The 14,058-nt window shown below is 35.6% G+C and overlaps 1 protein-coding gene across 2 annotated transcripts; it reads right to left on the bottom strand.

The window, feature by feature from the left end:
• Positions 1-11,327: 11,327 nt before the first annotated feature.
• Positions 11,328-13,964, bottom strand: LOC120135171. Of its 2 annotated transcripts, none has more exons than XM_039151500.1 (5): positions 13,625-13,964; positions 12,216-12,448; positions 11,939-12,026; positions 11,514-11,580; positions 11,328-11,416 (listed from the first exon to the last, which is right to left on the bottom strand). In XM_039151500.1, exons 1-5 carry the CDS (start codon positions 13,678-13,680, stop codon positions 11,366-11,368), a joined length of 495 nt encoding a protein of 164 aa, XP_039007431.1. In that variant the 5' UTR covers positions 13,681-13,964; the 3' UTR covers positions 11,328-11,365. The 2 variants fall into 2 exon arrangements, with proteins under 2 accessions (XP_039007431.1, XP_039007427.1); XM_039151496.1 differs by lacking the exon at positions 13,625-13,964 and adding an exon at positions 13,108-13,610 and having other exon boundaries at positions 12,216-12,453.
• Positions 13,965-14,058: the final 94 nt, after the last annotated feature.

Genomic DNA, 14,058 nt, shown 5'->3' on the forward strand with positions numbered 1-14,058 from the left:
TTGCAGGCACCAAAGGACATACATGATCTGCAGGGTCAGGCGGCGTCATCAGCAAGACTGGCGGTTATAGTGTTGATCCCTCCAGACAAATCTTCGAGGTGGATTTCTCGGGTAGAGCTTTCGGAAAGTCGGAGAAAGCTGGCTTCAAAAATATCTTCTCGCACTTTAAGCGCTATCAAAATGCCAGTCGAACTTGGAAATTTCATTTTGCTCAGCAATCTCCTTATGTCACGGCATTTTCTTTCCTTTTCTCATTCCTTTCAATTCCTGCACATCATCAAACAATCACCTTTCCCATAAGGCAGCACCGCTTTAAAAATAAAATGTCGCGGCAAGCTAAATTTCACCACATGCAACTAAATGCATTTATATGGTCCTAAATGAGCTATTAGACACTCAATAACTTAAGTGAAAAGGTCCCAAAATGTGACCTTTTACAGAGTTATCACACCCCAAACTTAAGCTATTGCTTGTCCTCAAGCAATGAATAATAATAAGGAAAACAAAAATACCATGACAAGTTCAGAAACAGAATAGTTTATGGGATAAAATTTCATCCCTCATCACATATGGCTTCAACATGCTAGACTTTGTCGAGAAATCTAGTACTTTCCCATAGGGAAAGATTCTTTGTGTGGGTATGTGCGTGTTTGTATCCAGTTTATGCTTAAAAAACTTAAAAATTTTCTAAGCAAGCTTTCCTAATTTACAATGACATTTTGAAATTTTTACTCCCACCTTGTTTTCTTTCATTTATTTCTGCTACGAGGAGAGTCAGCCCATCACTTTATCATCCCACACTCTAGATGAAAGGGAGCATACCTTCCACACCCGAGCTAGTCAGGTAGAGTCATCCCGTGACTACTTTCATTCACTCATATGCCACGACATAGCGGAGTGTCCCTCTACAGATATGCCGAAGCATTTATTCACAGCTTCATTTTTTTTATTTTTTTCATTTTTAGTGGGTTTTTCATCATTCAAAATTTTATGCCACGACATTTTAAGAATTCTCTTATAAAAAAATTCTAAGTTTCTCAAGCATGGAAAACATATAATCATGTTTTCAAAGATTTCAAAGAAGCAAGTCCTAGAGTTGGTTCTATCATCCTCAATCAGTCATGTACATTTTATCCTAGCCATCAAGAATTCATCATCATCGGGCATCCTTAACTAATTCCAGAAAATTATTCAAACATTTACTAATGTCATGGCATATTTATTTTACTACTACTATCATGCAATGATGCGAAAACCCTACTTCCCCCAAACTTGAGAGAAGCATTATCCCCAATGCTTACTAAAACGTAGGAAAATAAAACTACATGTTATGAATGCAATGCAAATGCAAGGTACCTTGTCTTTAAGCGGGTGGTGGTGCAGCGGTCACGCGGCGAGTGCGCTTTCTCAGTTTGGCGGAGCTGGAATGTTCGAAGTTAGAGGCGGGTGCAGCAGGAGAAGTACTGGGACCTTCTGAGATGATTGAGAGCTGAGGCTCCTAGCGCTTAGATGCCTTCTTCAGGTGGCGTCGACTCATATGCAAAGGAGCTTACCGTGGCATCTCGGATTGTGTCTCCTCCGTTAACTCAGTGGGCTGTGGAATGAGCTCCATGAAGACTATTGCCACATCTTCATCCCGTTGCTTGATATGGGCAAGGAAGGTCATCAGGTTGCTGGTCAGATTCGCCACTTAATATTGGGTCTGCTTGGCCAGAAGTGTTGCAATTTATCGTGGCATTTGTGCATATGGGTGGTCATTATCAGCAATGTCATAGTTTGTGCCAACACCAATTGAGTCTTCTTTCTAAGTGGGTGCAGCTTATGTAGGGGCTTTACCCTTGTCCACACGTTTGTGAGTCTGCACTTTCCGAAACTTCTCAAATTGTTATGACATTCTTGTCTCGTTCGATTGGAGCACCAGTGTATACCAAAATACCCCACATATATAATAATTCCGCCTTTAAAATATTTTGTCATGGCATTTCGGGTCTTTCACATCTAAATTATAGGACCCTTGCAGTAATCCTATCTTCTTCAAAGTATTCTTTTCCTGAAGCTGAATAGTAGTGGAATAAGATCTCTTTTCGCTCCTTTTTGCTGTGTGAACTTGAAATCATTTGGACATCAAATTCGTTGGAGAAGTCAAGGTCATCCCTATGCCAGTAGCCACCATCGTGTATGACCTTGTTCTTTCCTAGGCTAGTTAAGTAAGGAAGCAAAACAACACTAACGAGAAAATTGACAATGTTAGCATGCCACAAAATTATCGCGACAAATAATAATTTCTCATTAGGGAATTTTTCCTTAATCTCCATTTCATTCTTTAATTCTTTTATAATTTCTAACCTAGATAGATGATCAATCATTTGGGGTTTAGGATGAGTGAGTTCAATAGAATCCAAAGGTTCAAATTTCATACCTGGTCTAGCTATGGGTAAGCTAGTCTGACTCATCTCCTTTGGAATATCCTCGAGCTCCTCTTTATCTTCTTCATCAATCTTCAAGTGATTATCAGTGCATAAAAATTTGTTGCGACAAAATTCTACAACTTTCCTTTGGTCATCAACTCCTACTGATAGGGGCTTTTCTTTTACCGTGATAAAAATTTTCTTGTTTTTATTGGCTGCACTATTCGAACCTTCATCATTGTTTTCCAGTGAATGTGAATCTTCTTGCACGTTCGGATCTTCGTGCACAATCTTATAACCGGGCTCTCCGAGTGTTACCCCCCCAAACTTAGCATCTTTGTAGATTTTGATGCTACTCCTTATGGTGAATATACCATAATGCTCCCTATCTTGAGCCTTAGTGACTTCAGTATCACTAGGAAGAATGCCATGTGGGCGAGACTGTAATGTTGTGGCAATTTGACTAACCTGACCCTCTAAGGCCCTCAAAGATGAGCTATGGCTTTGAAGCAAAACTTCTTAGTTTTTTATAGAGGTCGCATGGTCATGTAACATGGTCTTTGTGGTTGCTATAAAATCTAGTATTATGGCCTCCAAAGAGTTTGCGTTAGATGAAGATGATACTCCCTCATTAGAATTATGTCATGGCATATTCATTTGGAAACCCGAGGAGTCATTAAACTTCTGCTGCCTAGTGGGCTGACAAGCATTGATGGTTCCTTGATTTCCCCAAGAGAAGTTTGGACGTTGACATTATCCAAGATTGTTAGAATAGGGGTTGTTGTTGTCTCGATTATAGTTATCTACATAGTGGATGGATTCCAGATTGGTCGGACACTCGCTCTCATTGTGATTGTCATGGCATAATAAACATGTTGAATTGTCTGCCTTTAGTTCTCTCACCTCACTTGGCCTTTGCAAATTCTTCAATATATTGGTGATAGCAGCAAGTTGGGCGGACACCGAATCCTTAGAATCTAGCTCGAAAGCTCCACGTGGTTTTCGCCCAAGGCCAAGCCTTGTAGATGAAAATTGGTAATCATTAGTGGCAATCCTATCCAAAATTTCAAATGCCTCTGCTGGTGATTTGTCAAGTAATGTCCCATTTACCGAGGCATATAGCATCATCCTCATGGGTGCATTGACTCCGTTGTAGAATATCACAACTTGAGTCCAGTCGTGGAATCCTTGATTGGGGCACTTGCAAAGCAAACTTTTGTATCGATCCCAACACTCATATATAGACTCTTCATCGCCTCGGTGAAAAGATGCTATGGCATTTCTAAGATGGTTGTTTCATATTGGGTTGATTATTCCGTAGCAAAATTTTTTTGCACAAGTCATCCCAAGGAGTCACAGACCTCCAAAAATGCCCGAACATGTTGCCTTGCATCCTCCTAAGGAGTACCACCAAACTGTCCAATAAAATCCAACATGTCGAACATAACCGGTTTGAGCTCAAAGTTAGCTGCCTGAATCATGGGTGCCACAATTCCGGGATTTAGGTCATCCATGATAGTGTTTAAATGAACTCGAATACTACGAGGCCTAGCTACATTTCCAGCATTCGGAATTGCCTCGAAATTCTGATCCTCCTCATGACCAATGCCTGGATTTCTAATTTGGTATATATTTGCACGTTGAGTACGTCTTCTTCTCCTAAAGAGCCTCTCAATTTCAGGTTTAATTGGTTCTAATGGATCGTCAGGGTTACTTCTGGTCATACACCATGAAATCCTGAAGAAGATAAGAAAAATAAAGGGTAAAACTATATAAAAAAAATATAAACAAGTAAAATAAAAATGCTATGACAAAACAATTTAACTTCCAGTTACCAAGTCCCCGGCAACGGCGCCAAAAACTTGTTGCTCGGTATGAGTACTATAAATGGGTGCGGATATATGTGCAAGTATACACAATCAAACAAGTAATACAATGATAAATGAGTATCGTCTCCACAGGGATTGGAGGAAGTCGAATAAGTTCTATCAAAGCGCTTTACTTTGTCACCTAAGTAAAGTTAGTGATGGTATGTACAAATGATAATGTTGTGGCAAAATGAGATGGATGTTGTGGAAATAGAATGGTGGTATGGTAGCAAATATATATGTCATGGCAAAGTGGATGTAAATGTCGTAGCAAATTAAATTGTGATAAGTGCAAACAAATGGAAATGTCAAGGCAAAATAAAATGTAAATACTAGATTTAAAATGTAGGACTTTAGCTTTATCACATAACAAGCTGCTATGGGAATGAGTGATAGGAGTCACTAGGAAAATCTAAGTCTATTTCTCTTACTGGTATTTCTTCTATGCCTAGCCTGCTCGACAGAGTCTACTAAGGTGCCCTATGTTATCTCTAGTAAGGGACTCGACAGATTAAAGATGCCCTGGCAAAACCGATTGGCGTAAACCCCTGCAGTGATCCTATTGGTCCAGATAACAGGATATGTTTCGTCAATACCTTTTTACGGCAGTATTAACATCTAACCTATCGATCTTGCACAGCTCCTTTTAGTCAAATAAAATCCTAACCTTATCTCTAAGGTGGATTAGGCCTAGTTACTACCTAGAACCCCTTGTTTATATAGTTCATTCATAGTTTCTCTCGAATACTAAGGATATTTTGCCAAGGCATTCTCTCAAACCCTCAAGACCTCCTAAGGAAAGGCTACTCTCGTAGCTCCTACAACCTTAAGGCATTAAGTTTCATAAACAAAACAGAATATAGAATAGAAAAGCAACCATTCATTGAAATAAAAACTTAAACATCCAAGCGAACTCCTGCCAAATAGGATTAGTTCATGGTGGGGTTCGAAATAAACAAGCACAAAGCAAGTTTCATTTGTTCCTTACAACCCAACAACAAAATATGAAAGCAAAGAACTAAGAGGTGAGAGAAAGCCTTCGACGTGCATTACCCAATGCTTCCCTCGGCCACCAAGAACTACTCTCAGCGAACTGGCTCCTCTAGGACGCTTAGGACACTACTCCCTCAAGCTTGTCAAGTAGAAATGCCACGACAAGTAGGATTAACGGAGAAAGATGAGACTCTCTCTCTCTAACTTTTTAAGCTCAAATATGGGTGGAACCAAAGTCTTCAACAATGTGGCTTTATCCTCTATTTATAGGGGAAAACTAATCCTAGGACTTGGTGTTAACTTTCCTAGGAAACCCCAAAACCATAGTTAAGTTACTTGGGAGTCGAGCAGGACAGGCTATGATACAACCTGGGTAGCTGGCTGAGTGGCCGGTATAATCCCATTGTAGGCACCCAAGGACAGACAAGATCTGCAGGGTCAGGCGGCGTCATCAGCAGGACCGGCAGTTACAGTGTTGATCCCTCTAGGCGGATCTTCGAGGTGGATTTCTCGGGTAGAGCTCTCGAAAAGTCGGAGACAACTGGCTTCAAAAACATCTTCTCGCACTTTAAGCGCTATCGAAATGCTAGTCGAACTTGGCAATTTCATTTTGATCAGCAATCTCCTTATGTCACGATATTTTCTTTCCTTTTCTACTTGCTTTCAATTCTTGCACATCATCAAACAAGCACATTTCCCATAAGGCAGCACCACTTTAAAAATAAAATACTGCGACAAACTGAATTCCACCACATGCAACTAAATGCTTCTAAATGCATCCATATCGTCCTAAATGAGATATTAGACACTCAATAACTTAAGTGAAAAGGTCCCAAAATGTGACCTTTTACGGAGTTATCACATAGAACCATCTTGTTTTGTAGTGACAATGATCTCAGAAAACTCAGAATCATGCACCTTAGTATCATCACTAGACCTAGAAACCAAGTTGGCTGAAATTCCCTCAGTGAGAAATGCCTTGTGTCGTGCTTCACAATCAAGCAACATTTCAGTAAGCACATCTAAGGACAAACTATCTCGATAAGCAATTGTAATAACAGATTCAAATTTCATGGATAAACCAGCAAGGATTACGCTGACTTGCTTAGGGGTGTAAACGAGTCGAGTCGAGCTCGAATATTAATGAGCTCGACTCGACTCGAAAACTCTGAAATGGAGCTCGACTCGATTCAAAAACTCGTGAGCTTAAAATTTTCAAGCTCGACTCGAACTTGAAATCCTGAACTGAAGCTTGTAAGCAGCTCAAAAAGGCTCGAAATGAAGAAAAATCTTAAACTTAACTCGATTGAAGCCTCAAACTCGAACCTGAACCTTAAATACATGAAAATCTTACTATATTTTAAAAAAATCAATACATATCACAGATGTACTTGACATTGGCAAGAAATTCATTCACCGACTGGCCAGCTTTGCGTTGAGAGTGATCGAGCACCAAACAAACGTGCAATAGTAGTCCAATAGTATTAGCATAAGTGAGGCCAGTAAGATTTGGTAAGACTTCAGTGCTAACAGTAGTGAGCAACCATGAAGCTAACAACTTATATTGTTATTGATAGAGGTTGAACACCGGAGTGTCATCAACATGTCCAGACACTGTCTTTGTAACCACCACAGGAGGCCTACCTTCATCTGAAATGAACCGAAGCAAACCATAACCATCAACAATGAGAGATACATGATGCTTCCATAGTAAATAGGTATTCTCAGAAAGCTTGACCACATCCTGTTTAGGAATATGCTGAATGGAGAGATATCCATCGTACACAACCACACACAGCAGTAGACTAACGACGCTTGAGCTCCCAATCCTTGGCAACTGATACCATGTTAAAGTAACAACATAACTAAGTAAAATGAACAAAGAAAATCAAGTATGCACTATTTGATTCATTTGTTAAAATCCACAGTTTACAGTAATAGCTCTGGTCACTTTATACACAAGAGGAGAGGAATATAAATGGCGAGAAAAGACATTAGAGGAGAGAGAGAGAGTTTGTTAAATCTAAACAGCTCTAAACACCTCACGTTCTTCACAAATGCATATATGCATGAGATACATGCATACATCATACACTAACATTCCCCTTGCTAATCCAAACTCCACTCTGCTAACTTCCTTACTGCATAGACATTAACACATGCATCTTCTTTTTCTACCTTTTTAGCAGCTTTTTTTTATCACATCTCAAACGTCGTTTGTATATTTTTGTATAACATCTTATATTTAATTAATCTATATCAAATATTACAAAATCTATACTAAATGTTAAAATTTAAATCATTGATTTAATTTAAGAGATTGTTTTAATTAAATTAATTGATAATTAAAATAAATTATATATATAATATTAGATTTAAATTTAAAAAATGATAGTATAAAATTCTAATATATATATAAAGAAAATAAGTATACAAATTTCCTTTTTTTTTTCTTATTCATTCGACACATCAAACTAACTTTTATAATTTTTATAAAATAATAAGATGTATTTAGTCCTCTATGAGACTTAGGACATCAGCCTTTATATATCTATATATGTGTATGTATGTATACACAATAAATAATAGTTTTATTCGGGTTGAAGTTTTATATAAATCTTCGATGAATCCAGTTATGTGTCCAAACATAAACCTCTATAATTAAGGATAATTAATTAATATATAGCATGAAAAATGGCACCCATAATTACGCAAAGCTAAGCTCAACTAACTCGGTTTCTACTTGCCTTTATCTTTATCATCACAGCACATTACATTAAACGAAAAACACTATTTAGGGCTAATATCATAATTATAAATTAAATAGAAAACGTATTGGATTCTAGATATTATATCAGAAAATATATATTATGAGTGGAAGAGAATGTAAATTATCTATAACTTGAATGGTAGGTATTATTATTTTATCCGTGATTTAATCGACTAATAAATTATTAATTTTAAATTTTGTTGTGAATGTTATTAATTTAGAAATGTTTAACATTATAAAATAATTATATGAAAATTTTAATTATTATATTAGTATTTATATATTTTATTTTCATTACTTATACCATGATATTTTTTCTATTTTTTCTTACTAATTAAAGAATTTATTTGAAAAAAATCTAATTATATTTAATTTAATAAATTATAATAATTAATTGAATTCTTTATACTTATATAATTACATTCAAATTATACTTGAAACATGATTCTCAATTATGTAAAGTGGTGTAACTAACTCAGTGGACCAACAAAATCCCACGTAAAAGATTTGGTAAGGACCCGTAGTACCCTACACATTTATTCGGTTTGATTAAAACCAAAATGTGAGGTCCATGAGAACCACTTGAAACGGTGAAAGCGTTATCAAAGAAAAAGTTTACAACGAATGTATAGAGTGGTATCAATAATTAAAACGAGTAATGTTCTTTTTGTTAAATAATAAATTCGAACAATTACATCAGTAAATTGTATATATTGTCGATAATTAAAAATATATATAAATTATACCTTATAATCACTCTAAAACATTAAAAAAAATACAACTTGAAATATACGTTAATATTAATTCAATTAAAAAAGCACCACCCGTTGTTCTAAAACTAAATATATCAACTTGCGACATGTGGGCAATGGAAAGAGATTGATACCCCTCATCTTGGCCCTTGTCACATACATGCATTTCCCATATCTTAAATTTCAACCACACCCACTTGGAATCATACACAATTTTGCCAATAAGTAAATTGAAATCATAGAATTTTACAAAATAATTTGTCAATATGTTTTAAATAATATAAAGCTTTTTGAAAGTGACACTTTTGGAATTCTAATATATATATTTAATAATCATATTAACTTTTTACATAGTTAAAAAACTTGAAAAATGTCGAATGTGATTAAAAAGGATTGAAAATTTACCATTCACGCATTAGGATAAATTGAAAAACAAAACTGTTACTGAACATAACAAGAGTAAAAAGGATTGAAAATATTTTACACATTTTGAGGTATTTATTTGTATTTAAATTCTTTATCATTTCACTTATAATTATTTTTAAACAAAATATATTTGACTATAGTTTTTCACTCACATCGGTAATATGTAATTATATTATTTGTGTTTACAAAAATTAAGAAGATGCATAGATTGTTCGTCCCTGGTTCATTGCTTTTGAGTAAAGGTTAATAATATATTACACACTTACTTTGACCAAAGATTAAGGTTCCTTTTTTTGTCTTTTTAGTTAAAATTCTTTATTATTTCAATAAATAAATAATTAATAATAATTAAACTTTCTTTCGTTGAAGTTACTTAGCACCTACATTAGTATAAACATTTATAAAATAAACAAACATATTTTCCTAGGTTGTTTTATATATTTTATTACAGAAAAATGAAACCAGCCACTTGGGCTAAGAATCTTCCATGATATCCATGAGGGCAATATTATATTAAAATACAGTAAAAGTACATAAATAATCACTCAATTACACTAAAATGGTATTTTTGATATTGAAGTTTCAAAAATTGTAAAATAATTATTAAATTTATCAAATTATTATAAAACGGTCACTATATGTTATTTACATTTTGATAAATTCGGAGATCATTTTATTACATTCCGATAAATTTAATGACTATTTTATAATATTTTATTAAATTTTAATAATCATTTTATAATTATTTTAAAAAACAATAACCATTTCATAACTTGTGAAATTTTAATAATTCAAATCATTATATCAATCTAATTTGTTGACCACTTGTAATCTGACAATTCCTAAGTCTTCCTTTATAGTCTTCATCTCATTATTCAAATAACATAAGATTTTTAAATGTGCCCAACTCATCAAAGTTGGAAGTGCATGTGGTGCATATATTCTCCAATTGACTATTCCATTATATCGCACTTGCTCTTTCTATGTTCTTTTATGTTTTTATTAATTACGTCGAGGGAATTGCTTGCTATCTTACTGCCCACTAACTTTCTCTTCATTCAATATGTAAAAGCTATCAACATATGATAAGTGTTCAGAACTGTGTACATCATGATATGAATATACATTTTCACATATATAAAATATTATCTATACTTATTCATATTTAAATGCTATTGAATATAAAGAATAAATTTTTATTAGAAAATTGCTTTTTATTTTCCATTAGTTAATAGAAGATTATTTTTTGGTTATTTGACCTTAGCTATGATAATATCATCAAATACCAATAAAATTATTTAAAAAATCTAATAAATGAAAATTTGGGTTATTAGGGTTGTTGGGGTGGCTAGCCCCAAATGATGTGGTGAGGAAAAGAAAAGAAAGGTCACCATTTGTTTTGTTTGAAAGAAAAAGAATGGTGCGATCGTGGGGCCAGCAAAGCCCACTTTGTATGTCAGTGGGTGAAGCAGCCATCTTTTCTTTATATTTGTTGTCAATGTCAAATTCTATGTACGCTTCATTAACCTGCACACCCGGTTTTACCCCCAACTTTCAATTATTTGCATAATTTGCTAGGTTAATGTCATATCATTAACTTAAATGTGAAACACATATAGTCAAGTTGCTTTAGTTGAATCAAGGGTTAGATTGTCTGGTGATCAAGAAGTTTCCTATGGTTTCCCGACACGAAAACAACACACTTTAGAAGGTAAAATTGCCATGGATTTAACCTTCAAAAACCACATCTTTTCCTTAACCTCTTCATAATTTGGTGTTTTGTCTTTCCATATGTGTATAAATAGTAAATGTTCTCGTGAGCTGTGTGTGCATGTGCACCGATGGGGCCACGAGACAGGAGGTGCTGTTGATGTTTTGAACATTGGGCATAGGACAACTGTTGTACAGTTTTGAGACACAGTGGGCTGGAAATCTTTAAGTGGTTATTGATAAATACCCCACTGGGACGAACCACGGTTGTCCATTGTTAATTACCAACAAAAACGCCAAGAAAACTAACAGAGAATTACTGGAAACACTGTATTTTTTTCTTTCCAATCTTGAAGGCTAGTAAACTATATTGTATGTAAGAACAATCCAGCAGAGAAGAAGAGAATGGGACATTTCAATAAACAAATATTTGCTCTTCTAATCTTGTAGCTCTCGCTCCCAAATATCAACTAGAAAATCCACCATTTCCTGCCACAAAGTACCCAACAAGGATTGAGGAACTCTACAAGGAGGATGAACAGTTTATAATAACGTCAGAAAATAGCTAAAAGAAGAGAAAACTTACAGGAAGCGGAATCGGGTGGGGGAATGCCTTATATTCCCCATGTAAACTCTCATAGATTGTATTCCAACTGCAATAAAATGGTGTAAGCAATAAGCACCAGCAGAATGTATATATTTTCTTTACCAAAACAAAGAATGAACAATGCCTGTTTTTAACATGTAAATAGAGGTTAAAACAACTAAAAATTCGGCTTATTGGTTGTTATCCTCTCCTTAAGAAGGTTAAGGTCTAACTTCTAAGCTTCAAGTTCCCTCTTCCCTCTTGGACCTCCTTCTAAGGTTAAGGTCTAACCTTCAAGCTCTAGGGTATCGGTACCAAGATCATGTAAAAAAATAGTCAGTTGGGGCCATTCTAGGGGATTTTTGGATTCTATTCATCTCGAGTAATGTTCTATATTTTGAAATTAGGAAAACAATGAAAATTACTTTGTCGTGGTTTCTCGAGGTTGCACCCGATTCTCAGTCTTCTTATTTGCAAGCCATTGTTGCCTTGTTTGATTCCAAAGAAGAAGACCTGCAGGCAATTTTTCATTGTTAGAAAATTTACCTCACCGTATGATTACCAAAAGGTAGGCTGATCTTTTCAGATAGATTGGGTAAAATGGTGCTAAAAACTCACAACAGCGCATGAAAACATATGAAACAATGGGATGCTATTCAACTTTATTTAGTGGTATATAGAAGCTAATACATCTGAACTTGCCATGATTTACAAAATCGGAACGTTGACTTGTGCTGCCAGAAGGATCAAGATTTGATGCGTTTTTCGGTGAAAGGGAACGGACTTCGCTATGTTCCATTTCACATGCACTGCTATTCCAGAAATCATCAGAAAAGCTAGATCTCTTCACTTTCTGGCCCTGAACCCTTAGACCTTGCCATGGATCATCCACACCAGTAATTGGCGAGGGTTTCGTGAAGCACCCAAAACAACCTCTGCTCTGTTACAAACTGGGATTAAACAAGTGCATAACTGGTATCAAGTATCAACAACAGCAACCTAATCCTCAAATCTAGCAGCTGGAAAGAAAAGCCATCGTTTTCACAACCATAGCAGGGAGGTAATCACATAACATAGAACACTCAAAATAATTGAAACTTCAAAAATGTGTGATGCTGAACATAATCGACAAGGAGTCGCACTTGAAACATAGTGAAGTAGCAATCATTTTACTTGGTCAACATTGGCATGAGCTACATATATGACCGTAGTGCAGCTGAATAATGTAAATTTTGCTGGCTTAATCTCCAGCAAGTAGGCGATCATCAACAAATACCTCTCAAACCCATTTCCCCTAATACATAGATTCTGTGCAGGTAAATAATGCAAATTGCACCAACTTCATCTTCAACCAACATGCAGGGGACCGAACTTGTGCATGAAGTAAAAGCAACTACAAATATCACTCAAGCCCATTTTCCTAAAGTTTCAATGCAGAGAATTTATGAGCGCTTATAAATTGCTGAGTCTACACTCTACATGACAAGAGAGAACATATATAACCACTAAATCTTGCACACGCACTCACATGCAAACCTAGTCCATTTCAAAAACAAACAAAAGAAGAACATGAGAAAGAAAAGTAGTTGCTCACACTGAAAAGAGATATGCATTTAGCCTTGAGTGCTTCCATTAGCCGGAGTGCTAGAGCACGTAAATAAGCTCCAGAAAACAAAACAAAAGAACAAAATGGTTTCTGCCCGAAACATCTCTCAGTCTGGGCTAATAAACAACACCTAGGATCCATACCTCCCGTAGAACACCAAATCCCAAAAGCAAAACAAAAACTCGTGTGTCATGCAATCAGGTACCCAATGCTTCAAGCAAAGAATGCCCCCAAAATCGAAATGTCCCCCAAACCGTTCCCCCTAGTCTTTACGTCTCATTTTATAGTTCGCTTATACAACAAGTAAGCACGAAACATAACTCAACAGATTCCTTACCAAAAGAAAAAGACAAACTTGAACTACACAAACAAAGCATTAACAACTTTGTTCTATAACCAAGAAAGCTTAAGAGTCAGATTTGATAATATTCACACAAATGAACAGCTAAAAAGTACAAACTTTTATTCCTTGCAAATAGAAAAAGAATGCAGAAGAAGAACTGACCCCATGCAGGCAAAAACGGCAGAGATCCAAGTGGGGAGGTAACCGGAAGATTGCATCTAAAATCCCCACAGTAAAACCAATATTCAAGGAAAGAAATTACTTAAATTCCTGCAAGAAATTTTTAAAGAGGCAGTACCTTTATTTTCCAAATCCTTTCCCTGGAAATTTCCGAGGAAAATGAAACTAAGATAGAGGAAAAAGGGTCTTTAGGAGAGAAAGAAAGAAATGCAATTAACAGCTTAAGAACGCATGTTTAGAAATGGATTTGGATATTTCGTGATGAAAACGTAAATCTTGTTCCTGGAGAGCGGCTGGTTTCCAGCTGTTTTAGTATCCGAAGTCCAAAAACTCTTAGTTTTCTTAAGGTCTCTTTTCTTGCCTCCTAAATTAATCAGTTTTCTGGTTTTATTGAATGGCGTGAAATTGCAAGTTTC

The sequence above is a fragment of the Hibiscus syriacus genome, unplaced genomic scaffold (assembly GCF_006381635.1).
Source record: "Hibiscus syriacus cultivar Baekdansim isolate YM2019G1 unplaced genomic scaffold, ASM638163v2 tig00001825_pilon, whole genome shotgun sequence".
Taxonomy (NCBI): domain Eukaryota; kingdom Viridiplantae; phylum Streptophyta; class Magnoliopsida; order Malvales; family Malvaceae; genus Hibiscus; species Hibiscus syriacus.

Coding starts and splice junctions, on each gene's coding strand:
- LOC120135171 (XM_039151496.1), bottom strand. CDS start 13,260: ATGGATCCTAGGTGTTGTTTATTAGCCCAGACTGAGAGATGTTTCGGG. Junction 11,581..11,938: donor CCTCGAGAAACCACGACAAA/GTAATTTTCATT, acceptor ATTTTATTGCAG/TTGGAATACAATCTATGAGA. Junction 11,417..11,513: donor CCCACCCGATTCCGCTTCCT/GTAAGTTTTCTC, acceptor ACTTTGTGGCAG/GAAATGGTGGATTTTCTAGT.